We start from the raw sequence: 22,059 nt of genomic DNA, 5'->3' as shown, positions 1-22,059 counted from the left end.
TGCCCCTTCTGGATTTCATGACCTCTCTTAAGGGTAAGAAGACACCACCAAAGAAGCCTCTGACCACAGGATCATTTGATCATTACTAACTACAGGAATATTTGCAACAGTAAGACTATGAAGTTGTGGAGTCTAGAGGGAAAGGGGCAGAAATGTGCAGAGGTGTGGGGAATGGTGACAGTGGAGGCACTGCCCATCTTCCCATGACTCTCTGAAACAGGCACGATGCAGATTGGTTTAGGGGCATGAAGGTGGAGGACATGAGCAGGAGGACATGAGGAGAGGAGGGATGGCAGAATTTTATCTGGAGGCTTTCACACGGAGGGAACTTTTGTGTGGTAGCTCGGGTGTATTAAAATAAAACATCAATTGTATGAGCATAATAGACATTCTAGTTCTTCACCAGCTGGGGATCTGTCACCTTATTTCCTAATGAACTCATGTGTTTTTCCACAGGTTGTTTTCACCTGCTACCATTACAGACTGGTCCAGACCTCCTTATCCTTTTGTTTCCCACAGCCTATTTCAGTGCAAGTCCTCATTTCCATGAGACACTGGGAGAAGAGCATGCATTCTAGGCAGGGTTGGACACAGTGATGGGATGGAATGTGGTCTGACTGGGAAGTCAAGGGATGGATTCCAGGTTTGAGGATGGATTACAGCTGGACGCATTGATGGCTTAAGGCCAGAAAGTAGAAGGTGCTCTCTGTGTTTTGGTCACAGGGGATGCCTTCTAAAGGAGCCCTCTGCACAGGACTGTGTTAACAAATCATCTGCCCTTGATGCTCAAGTTTCTTCCTCCAACCTAGAAACTTTTGAACATTGGTGTAATTTCTCCATGTTGGGAAGGCTTAGGGGTCGGGAACTTGCCAAAGGACCCAGTTACTCATCCTCTTTTATGCCCCTTGGGATTCTACAGAAAAGCATTCTCTGCTCTCTTCTCCTGGCTAAGGGCTCAGGAGAATTTCCTCAAGGGGGCCTGAAATCTGCACTCTCCAGTTCCTTGGCAGGCAAACAATGGCTTACCCTACTGCCTGCTTACCTCTTTTTCCTTTTCCCCTTGGTAATACATTTGAGGGATCTAAGAATGCCAGAACAGGAATTCTCCGGGCCCAGTAAGTAAGAACCATTCTGTCAATTTCTGCATTTTTTGATGTAGAAATCATACCCTTTTAACATCTACAACCTCTTCCACCAGGAGCTTTCTCTAATAATGACCTTGGTTAAAGCAGCATGAGTGATTTTTAGATGGTGTATGTTCAGTCAATGTATGATTTATGCCAGGAGAAGTGGGATAGTACCCTTTTTGGAAGGGCTGCAAAGTCAAATTACTTACATTCTCAAAATGGGATGCATGAGAGGACCCACAAAGTGGAGGTTCACCTATGAATCAGCCCGTAGGTGATCTAACAGCTCTGGTTACATAACATTCTGGGTTACATAACATTTAAAGCTTTTGGTTACAAAACATTTCAAGCTTTTGTTTAATTACTTAGTCTTTGTTTTGTCTTCCTTATTGTTAGTAGAGACATAAGAGAATTTCCATGGAAAATTCCAACTCGGACTCTACTCAGTGTTGAACTGATTTGTTATTCTTAATATATTTATTCAGCTGCAATCCCTAGTGTCCTTCCAGAGACTGATTAAAAGGCTCTTCTAATATACCAGAAAGACTAAGGGTCTTTACCACTTCATGTGCTGTTACTCAAATTTCTTAAAGTCATCTGAGGAGAAGTTAATGATTTAAGGAGGAGTAGTATTTTTTCAGTGTGGATAAATAATATTTATTTCATAATAATAAATGATTCTGATGGCACTATTTCCACCCACGGAAGTCATTCTGGTTCTGTCTTCATGTCTGTCTACACAGTGATCGCCCTTCTGGGAGGAGGAAAATTCCCTTATGTAGAGCTCAACCCCAGCCCTTGAACCTTAAGGGTGTGTGTATTCTGAGGTGTTCAAGCATCTCCCCGATAATGTGGAGATGTAGCAGAAACCCATTTACCTGATATAATGATATCGGACTCCACAAAGCAACATTTCATTGCTTTGAAATAAAAAAATTAATTAAAATAAAACCATAGGTGGATTCACAAAGAAACTGTGTAAGCATTTGTAAATATAGTAATAAATATATTATAATTTTTGAATTATAAGTAATGTATTAAACCACTATTTCTAGTTTCATTAACTTTATACTACCCACAATATTAAGTAAGAAAATTGCTGACTCTCAACTTCTCACTACCTGTTCTTTTATTTCTCTTCTCCATTATCTGTCTGCTATGCCATTATTTCTACCCTCATGAGACAGTACAAGTGCTCAGAATAAGAACTAAACTCCCAGGCTTCACGTATGCCAACAACAGAGGTCATGAGGGATCCCAAAGCACTCCAACACCCACTTTCTCTGACCTGCTTTCTCCCACTAAGAAGTGTCAAAGGAGAATCCTGTGCTTTCAGAGTAAAATGCCATCTCCTCCATGAGGGGATAAAAGTGAGACCAAGGTACTAAGTCCATAGCCACGTCTCTCTGGGCCTATGATGCTCCATTGAGGGTGTTCAAGTGGTGAATTGTCCACAAAGTAAGACAGCTTTCTCAGATCACCTCAAATCTATCAATAGGGATAATGAATGGGCCTCAGGAGCTTGAGTAAGTTTTGCTTATTCAGTTTTCTTCCATGACAAGAGGTCACCAGGGAGCCCAGTCACCACCTCGCCTAATTTTGACACTCACAGTTTCACCAACACTGTCTGCCTTGAATCCATAAGAATTAACCTCATTATGTGCTCTGCTCCCATTTATGTCAGTCACATAAATAGCCAGAATTCCACACTATCTCTCATTCCCCTTCTTCTAATTTCCATAAGTCTAACTTCCATATACCTCCTATTCGCTTCTTTTTATCTCAGATTCCAGTTCAGAAATGAGCATTCTCTTCATCATCGCACACTCAGCAAAATCTGATTCCCCCAAAACCTTCGCATGCAGTGGCTGTTTACTTTTTCTTACTGCTCTGTGAATATAGGTAAGTCTTTTCTCCTTGTTTTAGGTTCCAGGCCATTCTTCTCACTTCCTCACACCACAAAGGAAGTGGCTCCAAATTTCATGTCATCAGATCTTAACACGATATCTCACTGCTGCAGTCATACCTACATCAAAGTTAAACTCCCCCTTTCCAATGATTTTAGTTCCTCTCTCTTGTTTCAAGGCCAGTCTCAGCTTGAACCTTGGTTATTTTCAATATGCCCTGATTGAAGTCTCAAACTTCATGAAACTGAAACTTTTCATCCTTCATCTTAAACCTATTCTATACAGCCTTTCTCTTTTCAGTGGCTTTCTTTTTTCATGTGATGCATCCGATCATTTGGGAAATCATATTAACCTGTAAAGCATCTGTACAAAGTCCTTCAGTTAACTGACCTGCTTTCTGTCCAGCTGCCAACTCACACTCTGAACTGGCAACTCAGTTTCACACTTCCATTCCAGGCTCCTTCTACGTGTATTCTGTATTTCAGCTTCCTCCACTCTGTTGTATCCCTGCAGACACTCTCCGTTTATAGCACACATACATAACCATAATGTATGGACACCCACTTCTCCCACCCTTCCTTACTCCATTATCTTCATCCATTAGGGATTTATGTCATTCTTAAATATTGAGTGTCATTTCAACAGGAAGGAGAATAAGGAGTAGACAAATAGGTGTTTATCTGTTCATTCTACCCTCTTTTACCAGAAGCCTATATTAATCAGTAAGTCTTCTTCTATATCTAAAATCCTTCCATTTTTAATTTTATCCATAATTTACAAAATAATAATATAAGTAGATTTAGCTTTTAATATGCACCTTAGCCTTTCTTAAACTCTGTTTCATAACAGAAGCTATTGTCTAAGATTATTTTTGGAAAATTAGTTTTTGTGTTCTACCTTAGGACACAATGGGTGGTATAAACATTGGTCGAAAGAGTCCTGAGTCTGAGAAAGTGGTTCTTTGACAATATCTGACATTACAAACAGACTTTAAGAGCTGGAGTTTTTATAATATTGTCCTTTCATCCTTTGATTCAGACACTTGCTTTTAAGAAAGACTTTAGTCACCAGATTTGAATTGCTGGAAAAAAAAATCCAACAGTCTTTGCCTCATGATTTTTTAATAACCTGCTTAAGTTTGTCAGTACGCTGTACAAATTGATCAAACATATGAGTAACAAAGACGAGAAAAAATTGAAAGCAGGAAGGTATATTTATGACTAATCTATTATATAGGAGTCATGCCTAGAATAAACAGAAGAGTTAAAGAACGATTCCTAAATAGAATAAGATGTAGGCTTCTCTCACATGGAAGTGATAAACTTGAATAAAATACTTAAATCTTCACATAACAGAGTGAGAATTTAGGCCTCTGAATAATTCCAATATCAAAGCACAAATTTAGTGGAATTAAATAGGTTTTCATAACAGAAAATTTTTAGAACTATTAGTAGAAGGAGATGTAGGAAGAGAACCTTACTTTGATGAATTAAGAGAAATTGCTGTTTCAACATAAAAATAAAGCTGGCTCTAAGAATCTTCTTTAGGGGTCCATTATAGATAACCCTCCTAGGAAAACTCAAGTGTTATTGATATCTTAGAAATATCATTAGTGAACATTTTATTATTTTGAGTTAAGAATTTTTTTTTCAGGTTCTTAAAGACAAGAAAAAGTTATCTATAGTACCTCTGTTGATTTTTAAAATAATTAAGTTGTACAGCACGTTCTCCAATTCTGAAAAAAGTAATATAATAGGGCAATTACAATTTAGTTTTCAATTCATCATCATTCAAAACCGTGGACTTTTGGTACATATCTTTGCACTCATTTTTCTTCCCTTTGACTTTTGTCTTTGTCAGCTCGGTTCCTGAAGAGGCATTTTCACCAGGTAGATGATACTTCCTCAAAAGAATTAGGATGATTAAGGCTGGAACAAAGCTTGATCCTCTTAATGCTGCCGGCAATCCAAGGTAGATGTATCTATTTTTTTAAAGTTAAAACATATTAAATATTACATAGACAGTGTGGTTAGTGCAAACTAAATTTGTATATCTTTATATTATATTCTGATAAAAACAGCAGCTGATAGTTTTGCATGCTGATCCTATATAAGCAACTTTACTAAACTCTCTTATTAATTTCAGTATTTGTTAAAATGTTTATGTTGGCCGGGCGCAATGGCTCATGCCTGTAATCCCAGCACTTTGGGAGGCCGAGGCGGGTGGATCACGAGGTCAGGAGATCGAAACCATCCTGGTTAACACGGTGAAACCCCGTCTCTACTAAAAATACAAAAAATTAGCCGGGCGCGGTGGCGGGCGCCTGTAGTCCCAGCTACTCGGGAGGCTGAGGCAGGAGAATGGCTTGAACCCGGGAGGCGGAGCTTGCAGTGAGCCGAGATCGCGCAACTGCACTCCAGCCTGGGAGACAAGAGACAGACTCCGTCTCAAAAAAAAAAAAAAAAAAAAGTTTTATGTATTTTTAAAAATTTCCCATTGAGAAAATCGAAATTTATTTTCATCTTTTCTAATGTTTTGTTATTGTTGTTATAACTAGCTTTTCATTGAATAGGATCTTCACCTCAAAAGTAATACTGATAGTGATAGCAGTGAATAGTATTTAGTAAGAATGCTTCCAAAGAATCATCATGAATTAAAATATATACTCTTGTGAGAGTTTCTTTAGATGACCTTGATCAGATTAAGGAAGTTATTTTCTATTATGAGCTTGCTCAAAGTTTTAATCATGAATGTGCATAATATAGCCAAATAACTTTTCTGCTTGTAGTGGGAAGAGTATCCAAGGTTTTCTACCTTTATTGTATTAATTAGTGTCTATTACACCAATAGATTTTCTGATGTCGACCTATCCTTGCATGCTTAAAATAAACTGTATTTGTAATTTTTACACATTATTAAATTCAATTTATCAATTTTTATGTAGAATTTTTGCATGTATAAGATTAGCCTACAAATTTTTTTCTTGTACTGAACTTGTCCAGTGTGATTATTAAGATTGTACTAGCTTTGTGAAATGAATTACAAAATTTTCCCTTTTTCTGTTTCTGAGAATAACTTGCATAATTTACGAATGAATCATCAGTTCATTGTAGGTTTTATCAGACTCTCCTGAAAAGCATCTGAACTTGGTACCTTTGGCAGATGAGCATTTTTGAAGAATTTACATTTTTAAGTAACTATAAAAATATTCATGTTTCTATAGATTTATAATAAAATCTAGTAATATATAATTGTCTAGAAAAATATCTATTTAATGTTTCTAAATTGTTATATCTAAAATCCCTATGTAAGTATTATAATATCTGTACTTATATTACCTTTTTCATCCTTAATGATGTTTTATTTGTGCCTCCTCTCTTTCTTTATTTGCCGTTCCACAGTATTGTTATTAGTAATACCTTTGCAACTTTACAAAAACATAGCTCTTTACTTTCTGATTCCCTCTATGGTATATAGTCTATTTATTAATTTCTGCTTCTCATTTTTATATTTCTACTTCTAAAATTTGCTTTTATTATGAAACATTACTAGGATTCAGAAAAAAATGGACACCAGTGATTGGATTTCAGGTCTACTGCAATCCAGTATAACCTCATTTTAACTTAACTAATTCCACTCGTAAATGCTCTATTTGCAAATAAGTTCACATTGTGAAGTTCTGAGTGAACATCAAATTTTGAGGAACACTAAACCCTGTACAAGGTGTTTTGCCTCATTAATTGGATTAAAGCATTGAATCTAGATTTAGTCTTTTGACTTAGAAGTACCTTATTCTTCTTTTGGAAGCTGATACCAGAAACCACTGCCCATTTTGAGACATAGAGCCTGTGAATTCAGCTTTGTTTACTCCTTTATGTTTCTGTTTAATTTCTGAAAAATCAGATGTTTAGGATGATGTTTTCATTGTCTTTTAACCAAGATATGTCTCTTTTGAATTTTAAAAATATATTGTATCATTTATTCTTGTTTGAGATAGGAAATATATCAATATGTAAATTATTGAGGCATTTATCAGGTCGTTCTACATCATTTGTATATATTTTATTGTTCTTTTTCTAAATTCTAAGTTCATTAATTTTCAGCCTTTTACATGTAAATGTGTATATGTATATATTTACATACATATTGTATTTTATACAATGTGTATATAAACATATATACCTATGTGTATATATGTGAATATGTATTTCATATGTATATTTATATATGTAATACATCTATATATGTAAATATACATTATTTATATACATATGTAAATAAACATGTATATATGTACTTATATGTATGTATTAATATACATATTTATATACATATATTTGTACATATGCAAACATACATATATGTGTATATATATTTATACATTTAAAGCTCTAAAAATCCCTTTGATTACTGGTTAGTTTGGCTTCATCCCACAAGTTTTCTTATTCAGTGCTTTCATTGACATAGAGTTCTAATTATTTAATTATGTTTATTGTAATTTATTCTTTTAATCATGAGTGATTTAAGATTGCATTTTTTTACTACTTTTCAAACATTTGAGGTTTGAGCATCTTTTATTATAGGCTTTCATCTCCATTGCATTGTGAACAGAAAACAGGATTTATGTGGTATCAATACTTTTTTTTAACTTTTTAGTGGCATAGGTGCTGGTATTTGGGTTAACAATTATCCATGTATTCATGTAGATATAGATACAGATGTATTATAGATTCATATAGATTATATATATTCATTTACATTTATCTGTATATTCGATTACTCTTGTACAATTTGAAGTTGAAATATACTGTATCCTCACTCATTTTCATCTGTGTTTAATATTCATTTGTGGCACAAGTATATTGAAATTTTCCATTCTGTAGAATTCTTCTTATAATTTTATAAATTTTTGTTTTGCATATTTGAGGTTATGTTGATAGATTTACATAGGTTCATAATTTTTCTATATTTTTTTCATGTTTTCCTTTTATTATTAAGTAATATCCCTGTTTAACCCTATTAATTTTTTCCCTTTAACTTATACTTTGTTTAAATCATTAATATAACTACAGAAGTTGATTTAGTATGTGTCTGGTATCTTTTTAAAACCTTATCTTCAATCATTTTATATTTTTGATCTGTCTCTTATAAACAACATATAGTTCAAATTTTGAAAAGTCCAGTATAAAAATTGCTATCTTTTAACAAGCAAGTTTAAACAATTTGCAAAATCACTTAGGCTTGTTTTTTAACTTATTTGTGTGGGGTTTTTTCTTAAGAATTACCACTATTGCGTTTTCTCCCCTTCTATTGGTTGAAATAAATCAAATTAATCATTTTTACCTTTTTTGCAAAATTTAAAGGTAATCAGAAGTTTGTTCTCAAGAATTGTAAAAGAGTCTAAGATTTTACTTCATTTGTAAGTTAACAGGCTAGCCTGCCACTGTTTCAAGGATGCTAACAGAAGATACAAGACTCGTAGGTCAGGGACAAAGGACTTTTTTTCACTCGCAACACAGCAGTCAGCACAAACTTCATTTTCAGGTTGGTTTTCCTTACCCTCCACGTCCCAAAATGCTGAGACAGAGGGAGAACCAGGTAAACGTTGTACACACGGTGGATTTGGGCCGCAGTTAGAAAGTCCTGAATTTAGGAAACCCCAATCTTTTAAATGGGCTTCAAAAAAATCTGCCCAAACTTTGCCCCAGAGGGAGACATTTTCTTATCATCATGAAGAACAAACTACCTGCCCTCTGTCCTTGAGAGAGACACTATTTATATTTTCTAATGTCATTTACTGTTCCAACATCCTTGAAAATATAGTACAGAAAAAATGCTGTCAGTGCCCCTGCTAACAAGAAAAGCAGAAATGTAATGTAGGGGTCCGTGGAGAATTGTCTACCAACAATATTTACCCTTATTTCCAGAATATCTTGGCTTCTGGTAGATTTTCTCATGGATACACCATTTCATTGACCAGTCTAATTGGTCTGACTAACAGAGAATGGAGCCAAGTCTGTTTAATGTGTCTCAAGCACCATTTGATTCAGGATACGATCAACAAGAAACCAAGCAGCAGGATGAGGCCAACCCTCAATAGTGATCCTTGGAGTTCCTCAACTGTGGTAGAAATCTACTGCATACATAGCATGTAGCTGAGCTTCCCTCAACATCACTCCTGGGGAGCTCTGGGGGAAACGGGAATGGATGCAGAGATGAATCTCCTGCTCTCTGCTCTCCCCATATTTCTTGATATATGTCCTTTTGCTGATCAAGATAAATATCTTAGAATGCTATAAACAATGGTAAATTGTTTTATACTGAATAAAGTAGCTTTATTATTGCCCCCATCAAGAGAAGTTAATTCAAATTTAAACAAAACTCAAATTTCCTAAAGAAAAAGAAGATGAAAATAGAAAGAACAAAGAGTTTTATTCAAAATTAGACTTGTATTTACCAAGGAGAAGGCATTAGGAGACATGAAGAAGATTGTTTCAGCAAAATTTAAAGAGGGAGAAAAGATATGATTTTGGAGACCAGAGACGTGGTGACAGGAAGTGAGGCTTCAGACTCGTGACATGATGAAATCATGCAGGATAAAACAAAGAGCCTTAGGAGATCAATATAAATTGGATAGGCATCCATGGTATATATACAACCATTACCTTCAATATTGTGTTGACTCTAAGAATTTAACAAACAACACTTTGAAAGCCAAGGTTGGGGAAGCCATGTATGCTTATATTTACCAAGCACTTGAGAAATAATGGGAAAATACAATTCTAGTATGCAAATAAGGAACGGAGATATGACATCAGTATCTCTTCTGGAAATAAACACAAAAGTATTCTTTTCACTTGACAAGAAAAAAAAAGTTAGGTATGAAAGGTGCTGTGTTATGCACAGTCTATGCTTATAAAACAATTTTAAACCCATTATTATCTTTACCTGAAGGTGGTGGAATCATATATCCTGCATGCCCCTGACTCACCACATTTCAAAGTTCCCCAGTGTAAACATGTGGAATCCATTAAAGCACCGAAATATATAGGTGCAGGAATGCCAGCTGCAATTAACAGGGAAAGAAAGATCTATCAACAAGAATTAAGATACTTGATTTATTTGGAAATATTTTGATTTTCTTTATTTGTACTGCAAAGTTTATCAAAACATAAATCTAATGGTCTAAATTTTATTTTTAGAAATGAGTTACTCTTACTGAAAAGTTTCTAAATTATTAAAAACTAAGTAATCTTATAAGTAAAAAATTATGCAACATAATTATTAGTAAAGTAGAACATTCAATTAAAGATTCTGAACTTTATACATTTTCTTAAATGTTTTGGGCCTATTATATGCACATTTTATTTGGGCAGAGCATTTTCTTTCATTTTATTTTCAAATCTTCAAAGAATAGTGTAATTAAGGTCAGACAGGGCCTTTTCAAGTAAAAGAGATGCTCTATCTCTTTGTGTGCTGCATTCTCATATTTATAATGTGCTTTTTACATACAGAAGGGACTCTTGCTAGACTGTTTTTCTGAAATAATTATCTTGTTTATCTAGCATTTAATATTGTTCCGATAGGATGTGGAAAAAAAAATAACTATTTTTACCAAATACTCTTGTGCAAAATGTATGTAATCCCACACCAAGGGACTTCTCTTCAGATTTCATACACCTGAAAAGTAAATAAGTTTGTAAATAAAAGAAAAACAAAGATTTAAAACTATCATACTATCTTGAAAAGGCCAGTTGTAAGCTAGTCACACATAATGAACATTCAAAATTTTACTTTCATGCTCACTTATTGATTATTCAGGGCTTTATTAGCCAGCTGGTAGCCTACACAGGAGCCCATTTCTGGTTACTGACACTTCACCTATCACTTTTTCTTATTAATACCTATTTTATTAGTCGGGCGTGGTGGCTTACGCCTGTAATCCCCCAGCACTTTGGGAGGCCAAGGCGGACGGATCACCTGAGGTCATGAGTTTGAGAGCAGCCTGATCAACATGGTGAAATCTTGTCTCTACTAAAAATATGAAAAATTAGCTGGGTATGGTGGTGGGTGCCTGTAATCCCAGCTACTTGGGAGGCTGAGGCAGGAGAATCTCTTGAATCTGGGAGGCAGAGGTTGCAATGAGCTGAAATTGCGCCACTGCACTCCAGCCTGGGTGACAGAGCTACACTCCATCTCAAAAAAAAAAGAAATTGTTTTTAATAACACAGAAACTAGATACGCTAAAAATCTGCAGTAAGAATAATAATAAATAAATTTTATACAGTTCTTATTAAAATTAGAAAAAAAACAAGAATACTCACTATCACAACTATAGTTAAATGAATCTTAGAGGTTTTAATTTATGCTACAAGAGAATTTTAGAAGTCTAAGATGTGTAAGGTTTGGAAGGGAAAAGACAAAACTTGTCATATTTGCACATTGAAAAACTTACATAGAAAACCTAACAAAATCAACAAATTATTAGAACAAATAAGAAGGATGCTGGATAAAAAGCAAATTTTTAAAAACAGCAGCACTCCTCTAAACCAGCAATAACCAACTAGAAAATATAAGAGAAAACAATACCACACATACCCATATATACCTATCTTTACTTACGTGCAGCGATGATAGAGATAGAGATAAATATGGACACACACACACAGACCTATCTGTCGAAAATAGTGCAAATTTTATATTTATAAGGGAGGGGTAGAGCAAGGCGCTAAATAGAAAGCTCCATCAATCATCCCTCCTGAAGGAACACCAAATTTAACAACTATCTACATACAAAGAAACACCTTTGTACGAACGAAAAATCAGGTGAGCACTCACAATACCTGGTTTTAACTTCATATCACAGAAAGAGGAACTGAAGAGAGCAGGAAAAATGGTCTTGAATTGCCAACGCCAGCCCTCCCATCCCCCAGCAGTGGCCACATGGCATGGAGAGGGAATCTGTGCACTTGGGAGAGGGAGAGGCAGTGATTCTGAGACTTCATTAAATCCCGTGCTGCCCTGTCACAGTGGAAAGCAAAACCAACCTAAACTCAGCTGATTCTTACCCACGGAGGGAGCATTTAGACTAGCCATTGCCAGAAAGTAATCACCCAGCCCCACAGTTAGAACTTGAGTTTCAGCAAGCCTCGTCACCATGGGCAAACGTGCTCTCCCTAAATAAACTTGAAAGCCAGTCTAGGCTGCAAGGACTACAACTCCTAGGCAAGTTCTAGTGCTGAGCGGGGTTCGGAGTCAGTGAACTTGGGGATCCCATCACCTACTGAGACACCAGCCAGGGAAGCTAATGAAGGGCTTGTGCCACCCTTCACCCAACCCCAGGCAGCACAAGTTGTGGCTCCAAAAGAGAATCCTTCCTTCCACTTGAGGAGAGAGGAGGAATAAGTAAAGAGGACTTTGTCTTGCATCTGTGATACCAACTCAGCCACAGTAGGATAGGGCACCGGGAAGGGTCATGAGGTACCCATTCCAGGTCCCAGCTCTTGGGTGGCATTTCTAGGCAAACCCTGGGCCAGAAGGGAACCTGCTGTCTTGAAGAGAAGGACTCAGTACTGGCAGGATACATTACCTACTGGCTAAAGAGCCCTTGGGGCCTGAATAACCAACAGCTATACTCAAGTAGTATGCCATGGGCCCCAGGTGAGACTCGGGTGTGCTGTATTTAGATGAGACTCAGCACATTCAGAGCTGTAGTGACTGTGGGGAGAGACTCTTCCTGTTTGAGAAAAGCACAGGCACAGGGAGCAAAGGGAATTCTGTCTTGCATCTTAGGTAACAGCTCAGCCACAGTGAGATAGAGCAGTGGTTTCTAAACCTTTTGCACCAGGGACTGGTTTTGTGGAACACGATTTTTCCACTGACCAGGCAGGAGTCGGGGATGATTTTGGATGAAACTGTTCCACCTCAGATCATCAGGCGTTAGTTAGATTCTCATAAGGAGTGCGCAGCCTAGATCCCTCACATGTGCATTTCACAATAGGGTTCACGTTCCTATGAGAATCTAATGCTACAGCTGATCTGACAGGAGGCGGAGCTGAGGGGGTAATGCTCGCTGCTCCCTCCTGCTGTGAGGCCAGACTCCTACCAGGCCAGGGCCTGGTAATATTCTGTGGCCCAGTTTGGGTAGGGACCCCAGGAGTAGAGCACCAAGCACATTTTTGCAGTCCCAGATTCTGGGCCTTGGGTCTTGGATGGCATTTCTGAACCTGCCCTTCTGGGCCACAGGAGAGCCAACTGCCCTGAAGGGTGAGTCCTGGCCTGGCAGCATTCACACAGGCTGGCTAAAGGACTCTTGTGCCTTAAGTAAACATCAGTGGTGGCCCGGGCAGTATTTCCTGTGGGCCTGTGGTGGTGGTGGTGGCCATGGGGTGGGGCTCCTCTGACTTTGGAAAGGGGAGAGAAGAGTAAAAAGGTGTTTCTGATCGTCTGAGTGCCACCTCAGCCACACTAGAATAGAATACAAGGTAGATTTGTATTATTTTTTTACCCATCCCAGGCTCCTGGATGGCATCTCTGGAGCTTTCTGGGGACTGGGAAAACTCACAGCTCTGAAGGGAAAGACAAAAATATGACTGGATTACCACTGGCTGATTGTAGAGTTGGGCCTTGAACAAACATAAGTGGTAGCCAGGTAGAGGTAACAGTGGGTCTTGGGTGAGATTAGTGCTGTGCTGGATTCCAATCTAACCCAGCACAATCCCAGTGGTGGTGGCCACAGGGGTGCTTGCATCACCCTACCCCCAGTTCCAGGCAGCTTAGCACAGAGAGACTCCATTTGTTTGGGAGAAACTAAGGCAAAAGAACAAGAATCTCTTCCTGGTAATCCAGAGAATTCTTTTGGATCTTGTCCAAGACCTCCAAAGTGGTAACTCTATGAGTCTACATGAACCACAGCATTACTGGGCTTGGGGGCCCAAGTCCTTTTGAATACCTGGAAAGCCTGCTCAAGAAGGATGGCACAAACAAACCCAGACTATGAAGACTCTGATAAATGCCTAATTCATCAATGCCCAGATACCAACAAACAAGCATAAGGAACATACAGGAAAACATGACCTCACCAAAGGAACTAAACAAGGCAGCAGGGACCAATCTTGGAGAAAGGGAGATATGTGACCTTTCAGATTGAGAATTCAAAATGGCTATTTTGAGGAAACGCAAAGAAATTCAAGATAATACAGATAAAAAATTCAGAACACTATCAGATGAATTTTACAAAGAGGTTGACATTTAAAAAAAGCAGAAATTCTACAGTAAAAAAACTGCAATGACATACTAAAGAATGCCTCACAATCTCTTAATAGCAGAATTTATCAATCAAAAGAAAGATTTAGTGAGCTTGAAGATAGGCTATTTGAAAATACACAGTAAGGGATACAAAAGAAAAAGAAAATAAAAAAGAGTGAAGTGCACCTTAATGATCCACAAAATAGTCTCTAAAGGGCAAATCTAATAGTTATTTGCCTTAAAGAAAAGGTAGAGAAAGAGATAGGAGTAGAAAGATTATTCAAAGGGATGACAGCAGAGAACTTCCCAAACCAAGAGAAAGGTATTGATACCAAGTGCAAGAAGCTTATAGAACACCAAGCAGATTTAACCCAAAGAAGATCACCTCAAGGAATTCAATAAATCCCCCAAGGTCATGTATAAATAAACAGTTCTCAAAGCAGCAAGAGAAAAGAAGTGACTAACATACAATGGAACTGCAATACAACTGGCAGCAGACTTTTCGGGGGAAACTTTACAGGCCAGGAGAGAGTGGCATGACATATTTAAAGTGCTGAAGGAAAAAACTTTTACCTTTATATCTGGTGAAAATATCCTCCAAACAAAAAGAAGAAATAAAGATTTTCCCAGACAAACAAACACTGAGGGAGTTCATCAATACCAGCCCATGCTATAAGAAATGCTAAAGGGAGTACTTCAATCAGAAAGGAAAGGATGTTGATGAGCGATGAGAATTCATCTGAAGGTACAAAGATCACTGGAAATAGTAAGTAAGCAGAAAAATGCAGAATATTATAACACTGTGGCTGTGATGTATAAACTACTCTTAACTAGAAAGACTAAAAGATGAACTAACCAAAAATATTAACAACTTTTCAAGACATAGTACAATAAAATAGAAATAGAAATAACAAAATGTTAAAAATCAGGAGGACAAAGTTAAAATGTAGAGGTTTTTTCATGTTTTCTTTTTGCTTATTAGTTTCTTTATGCAAGCAGTTTTAATGTATTATCACCTAAAAAAATGGGTTATAAGATAGTATTTGTAAGCCTCATGGTAACCTCAAATCAAAAAACATACAATGGATACACAAAAAATAAAAAAGCAAGAAATTAAAGCATACCACTAGAGATAATCACCTTCACTGAAAGGAAGAAAAAAAGGAAGAAGAGAAAACCAGAAAACAAATAACAAAATGGCAGCAGTAAGACCTTTCTTATGAATAAGAATATTTAATGTAAATAGACTAAACTCTCCAATAAAATGACATAAAGTAGCTGAATGGATTTTTAAAAATACCCAATAATCTGTTGTCTACTAGAAACACGTGTCACTCATAAAGACAGAGACACAGAAAATAAAGGGATGAAAAAGATATTCCATGCTGATAGAAACCAAAAAAGAGCAGGAGTAACATACTTATATCAGACAAAATAGATTTTAAGACAAAAACTGTAAGAAGAGACAAAGAAGATCATTATATAAGGATAACAGGATTAATTAAGCAAGAGGACATAAAAGTTATAAATATGTATTCACCCAACATTGAAGCACCAGATAGATATATAAAGCAAAAGAGAGAGATAGAGCCTAACACAATAATAGCTGAAGAATTCAACACCTCACTTTCAGCATTGGACAGAACTTCCAGACCCCCCCCAAAAAAAATCAACAAAGAAACATTGGATTTAATCCAAATTATAGACCAAAGGAACCTAATAAATATTTACAGAACATTTTATCCAATGGCCACAGAATAAAAATATGAATCCAGCACATGGATCATTCTCAAGGATAGACCATAGGTTAGCTCACAAAACAAGTCTTACAACATCCAAAAAAACTGAAACAGTATCAAGTATCTTCTCTGACCACAAACTACAAATCAATAACAAGAGGAATTTTGAAAACTATACAAACACATGGAAATTGAGCAATATGCTCCTGAATGACCAGTGGGTGGATGAAAAACTTAAGAAGAAAATTTAAAAATTTCTTAAATAATAATGGAAACACAACATACCAAAACTCATGGGATACAGTGAAAGTGGTACTAAGAAGGAAGTTTATAAGTATAAATGCCTACATCAAAAAAGAAGAAAAACTTTAAATAAACAACCCAATGGGCCGGGTGTGGTGGCTCACACCTGTAATCCCAGCACTTTGGGAGGATGAAGTGGGTGGATCACAAGGTCAGGTGATCAAGACCATCTTGGCCAACATGGTGAAACCCTGTCTCTAATAAAAATACAAAAATTATCTCGACGTGGTGGTGTGAGCCTGTAGTCCCAGCTTCTCAGGAGGCTGAGGCAGAAGAATCGCTTAAACGTGGGAGGCGAAGGTTGCAGTGAGCCGAGATCGCACCACTGCACTCCAACCTAGGCGACAGACTGAGACTCCGTCTCAAAAAAAAAGAAAGAAAAAAAAATAATAATGCATATTAAAGAATTAGAAAAGCAAGAGCAAACCAAACACAAAATTAATAGAAGAAAAGAAATAATAAAGATCAGAGTAGAAATAAATGAAATTGAAATGAAGAAAATAATACAAAAGATCAACAAAACAAAACAAAAATAGTTATTTGAAAAGAAAAACAAAATTGATGAACCCTTAGCCAAAATAACTAGGAAAAAAGAGAGGACTCAAATAAATAAAATCATGTATGAAAAAGAGACATTACAACTGATACCACAGAAATCCAAAGGATTTTAAGAATAATTGTTAAGCTATGTTAAACTAAAGGCTATTATGAACAACTGTATGCCAATAAATTGGAAAACCTAGAAGAAATGGATGAAATCCTAGACACATACAACCTACCAAGATTGAACTATGAAGAAATCCAAAACCTGAACAGATCAATAATAAGTAATGAGATTGAAGCTGTAATAAAAAGTCTCCAGCAAAGAAAAGACCCAATAGCTTCACTGCCTAATTCTACCAAACATTTAAAAAGGAAATAATACCAATATACTCAAACTATTCTGAAAAACAGAGGAGGAGAGAAGCCTTCCAAACTCATTCTATGAGGTCAGTCTTATCCTGATACCAAAACCAGAAAAAGACACGTAGGAAAAAAACAAAAAAAAAAAAGAAAAGAAAACTAAAGGCTAATGTCCCTGATGAATACTGATGCAAAAATCCTCAACAAAATACTAAACCAAATTCAACAACACATTAAGAAGATCATCCATCATGAACAAGTGGGATTTATCCCAGAGATCCAAGAATAGTTCAAACATATGCAAATCAATCTATATGATACATCATACCAAAAGAACAAACAAATAAAAACATATGATCATTTCAACTAATGTAGAAAAAACATTTGATAAGATTCAGCATCGCTTTATAGTACAAAAAAAAAAAAACTCTCTGAAAACTGGGTGTAAAAGGAACATGCCTCAACATAATAAAGGCCATATATGAGAGACCTCTAGTGAGTATCATACTGAATGGGGAAAAACTGAAAGCCCTTCTTCTGTGATCCAGGACATGAAAAGCATGCCCACCTTCACCATTGTTATTCTAGATACTACTAGAAGTCTGAGCAAATCAAAACTACAATGAGATGTCATCTCACCCCAGTTAAAATGACTTGTATACAAAAACAGTCAATAACAAATACTGGTGAGGATGTGGAGTAAAGGGAACCCTCCTACACTGTTGGTGGGAATGTAAATTAGTACAACCACTATGGAGAACAGTTTGGAGATTTCTCAAAAAACTCAAAATAGAGCTACCATATGATCCAGCAATCCCACTTCTATGTATTAATATATACTCAAAAGAAAGGAAGTCAATGTATCAAAGAGATATCTGCACTGCCATGTTTATTGCAGCACTATTCACAATAGTCAAGACTTGGAAGCAACCTAAGTGTCCAGCAATAGATGAATGGATAAAGAAAATGTGGTACATATACATGATGGAGTAATATTCAGGCATAAAAAAAGAATGAGACCATTTCATTTGCAACAACATGAATGGAACTGGAGGTCATTACGTTAAGTAAAGTAGGCCAGGCACCAAAAGACAAACTTTACATGTCCTCACTTACTTGTGGGAGCTAAAACTGAGAACAGGCTGGGCCCAGGAGCTCATGCCTCTAATCCCAGCACTTTGGGAGGCCAAGGCGGGTGGATCACCTGAGATCAGGAGTTCAAGACCAGCGCGGCCAACATAATAAAACACTATTTCTACTAAAAATACAAAAATTAGCATGTGTGGTGGTGCATGCCTGTAGTCCCAGCTACTCAGGAGGCTGAAGCTGGAGGATTGCTTGAGCCAGGGAGGTGGAGGTTGCAGTGAGCCAAGTTTGCGCCACTGTACTCCAGCCTGGACAACAGAGTGGGACTCCATCTGAGAAAAAAAAGAAAAAATGAAAACAATTGAACTCATGGAGATAGAGAACAGAAGGGTTGTTACCAGAGGCTGGAAAGGGTAGCCTGGGTGTGGTGGGGAAGTAGAGATAGTAAATAGGTACGAAAAAATGGAAAAAATGAATTAAATCTACTATTTGATAGTGTATAGAGTGACTATAGTGGAAAATAATTTAATTGTACATTTTAAAATAACTAAAAGAGTATAAATGAATTGCATGTAACACAAAGTATAAATGCTTGAGGGAATGGATATCCCATTTACCCTAATGTGGTTATTACACACTGCATGCTTGTATCAGAATATCTCATGTAACCCATAAATATATACACCTACTATATACCCATAAAAATTAAAAATTAAAAAACTATATTTATATATGACTATGTAATTTTTTAATCTAGTTTTTACTTCTGATTTATGTATAATTTTAATTATATGCTATGTAATTATAATCTAGATATAAAATTTATATTTGTATATGGGGAAATGATACACATATATACATATACACACAAAATATGTACAATCACATTGATAATCACAAATCATTTACAAGCAATACAAATATAAATTTAAATATATTTAAAATCAATACAATATAAATCAGTTTAAAATCACAAATACACATATTCACATCTATATATATTTGCAATCACAAATATTTATATGTATATGGATATATATGTATATTGCATGTTTGTGATGGTAATGGCACCATTCTGTGTGTGTGTGTGTGTGTGTGTGTGTGTGTGTGTGTATGGATGGCGTCACAAGAAATATATTTGGTCTTTGTCCCTAGCTCCTGGCACATGGGTCCTTGGAGTTCTTGGAATTCCCTTGGAGCGGCCTTAGTGGTAGGAATGTATTTTGTCATTCTTAAGGAGATTGTTTTGATCACACCTTAGTCTATACTAATGAGACGACAGGGTGGGCTCCCAGACTGAGGCTGGGACTGGTCACCAAAAAGACCAAGTTATTAGAAGTTATTCAACCCCACACTCAGACCTCCAGGAGGATGGAGTGGGATGTGTGCCCTGAAGATCAAGCTCACTAAAAGCTCTTGAACTAGGAGATTTGATGAGCTTCTGAGCTGGTAAATACATCCATATGCCAGGAGAGTGGCACATCCCAACCCTACCCTGGTTTCCATTTGTGTCTTTTATAATAACCTTCATAATAAACCAATAAATGTAAGTCAAGTGTTCCTTCCCTGAGTTCCGTGAGCCATTCTAGAAAATGGAGGAGTCAACCCTAATGCATAGCTTGTCAGTCAGAAGCCCAGGGTAGAACACAAAACAAAACAAAACAAAACAAAAGCCCAGGGTGTCTGGACTTGTGATTGACATCTAGATTGGGGGCAGTCTCATAGGACTGAGCCTTTTAACTTGTGCAATCTGATGCAAAGTCTATGTAGATAGTGCCAGAATTGCATAGAACTGTAGAGCACCCAGCTGGTGCTGCAGAATTGGACAGTGTAGGAAAATAATCCACACATCTGGCTATCAGAAGTGTTCTGTATGAATAAAGAAACCATTTGTTTTTCTCTGTGTGTGTGTGTGTGTGTGTGTGTGTATGCATGTATGTATCTATGTGGCTGTATGTACATATATGTGTGTGCATATATAGACATGTATATGTATACATATGTGTGTATATAATTTATATATTTATATATAGTATTTAAGAAAGAATTTAATGGCACATCACCTTTATGAAAAATTTTCAGAACTTTATTTAAGGATACAAAGGAACATTTAAGCAAATGCGAGGATATTACATGTTCAAAAATATTTGATGTCAGATTTTTCTCCAAGTAATCTGTGGAGTCTACACTAACTCAATTGAAATTCTTATGAAGATATAAAGACAGCTAAATCAGTTTGAGAATAAAAGAATAAAGGAAAAGTGAAGATGACAGGGGGGTGAGGAAAAGTTACCATATGAAATACTAACATTTGCAAGGCCAAAGTAATTAAATCAAGGTGACACTGGTATGAGAACAAGCAAATAAATCTGTGGAACAGAGTAAGGATGAAAAATAGATTCACGTTATATAAAAACTTGAGATGGTGGCACCACAAATCAAAGGGAAAAAGGATGTATTATATAGGCTATGATTTTGGAAAAAACTTTATTATTCGGAGAAAAATAACACTGGATATCTATGTCCCTTAAACCACATATAAAAATAGATTTGAGATGGCTTAAAAAACTATGCAGAAGGTAAAGCTGGAAAGCTAGGGGGAAATAAAATTTAAGAGAACATTTTTATAAGTTACAAATGTGGAAGCAATTTTAATAATGTGACTTATCTTCCAAATACACAAACACTAAGGCAAGAAAATTGTTAGATTTTAGTACAACAAAATTTAGGATTTCATTTCATAAATGGCACTGTAAAAGTTAAAAGAAAGAAGACAGACTAAGTGAAGATAATTGTATAACATAAACAGTATTACATTAATACCCGTAATTTAAATCGTAATCATCAAAATCATCAAGGAAAACATAAGAGATAGGAAATATAATGAGTAAAATGGGTAAAATAAATTGAATAAGCATCATCTATCAGAAGCCTAAATAGCTAAAAAAAAGTTGTTTGAAGAGATGCTTAAGCTCAGTATATCAGGAAATCACATATTGACATGTCAGTGAGCTATCATTAGTATTTTACACCCATTGGATTAGTCAACATCACAAAGTGAGATAATTCTAACTCCCATGCAGTGATGATATAAAAATTACTCTAAATAGGACTGGTGAATTTATTTATGCATCTACCCATGAACCAGAACAAGACTGAATACCACACCACCATTTGTGTGAATATAAAAACACATACACACAAAAAATTTTAATATTTTATAAAGGAAATGCATATTTAATGAAATTTATCTGTCATATTTAAGTGAGCAGCTATGGTGACTGGAAATAGGGAATTGAATAGAAGTAAATAAATAAATGAAGAAAAATAAGAGAGAATCCTTGCTCTGGCCTGTGATGATAATGTGTTATGACTTGAGCATTGTGATTAACTTAACTCTACTTTTGAGCTCCAAAACAAGAAGAAGAGAGAAAAAATACAAACTATGTTCAGGATTGTTTACTAGGCATGAAGAGTGGTGTAGTTGAAAGAAGATTTATTTAATATACCTAAATTTGAAAACTAGCTCTGCAGTTTCCTAGTTTTAGAAAGTCCTTCAGCACTGATGTCTCACAGTAGCCTTGTGAGAGAGCTGAGTATTTATTATTATGCCCATTATTATTAAAGAAAAATGGAGCTCAGAAAGATCCAGTGGCCTTGGTGAGATGGGAGCTTCTCAGAGCTTTGCGCTGCTGTCCTATAGATTGAACCTTAGGAAATGGCTGCTAGGCACCCACTGTTTACCTA

At 36.2% G+C, this 22,059-nt stretch overlaps 1 protein-coding gene across 20 annotated transcripts in view; it reads right to left on the bottom strand.

Moving 5' to 3' along the window:
- Nucleotides 1-4,228: 4,228 nt before the first annotated feature.
- The window catches only part of LOC105469869 (solute carrier organic anion transporter family member 1A2), a 164,115-nt gene continuing 146,284 nt past the window's right edge, over nt 4,229-22,059 (bottom strand). For all 20 annotated transcript variants that reach the window (XM_071072089.1, XM_071072090.1, XM_011721410.3 and 17 more), the window contains 3 exons: nt 10,650-10,714; nt 9,983-10,100; nt 4,229-5,015 (listed from right to left, as the gene is read on the bottom strand). In XM_071072089.1, the coding sequence (XP_070928190.1) occupies nt 4,796-5,015; nt 9,983-10,100; nt 10,650-10,714 (403 nt within the window). In that variant the 3' untranslated portion in view covers nt 4,229-4,795. The remainder of the gene's footprint in view (nt 5,016-9,982; nt 10,101-10,649; nt 10,715-22,059) is intronic.

Source organism: Macaca nemestrina, chromosome 10, assembly GCF_043159975.1.
Source record: "Macaca nemestrina isolate mMacNem1 chromosome 10, mMacNem.hap1, whole genome shotgun sequence".
Lineage (NCBI taxonomy): Eukaryota > Metazoa > Chordata > Mammalia > Primates > Cercopithecidae > Macaca > Macaca nemestrina.
The sequence above is the reverse complement of the archived record's forward strand: the minus strand, read 5'-3'. Positions and strand labels throughout refer to the sequence as shown.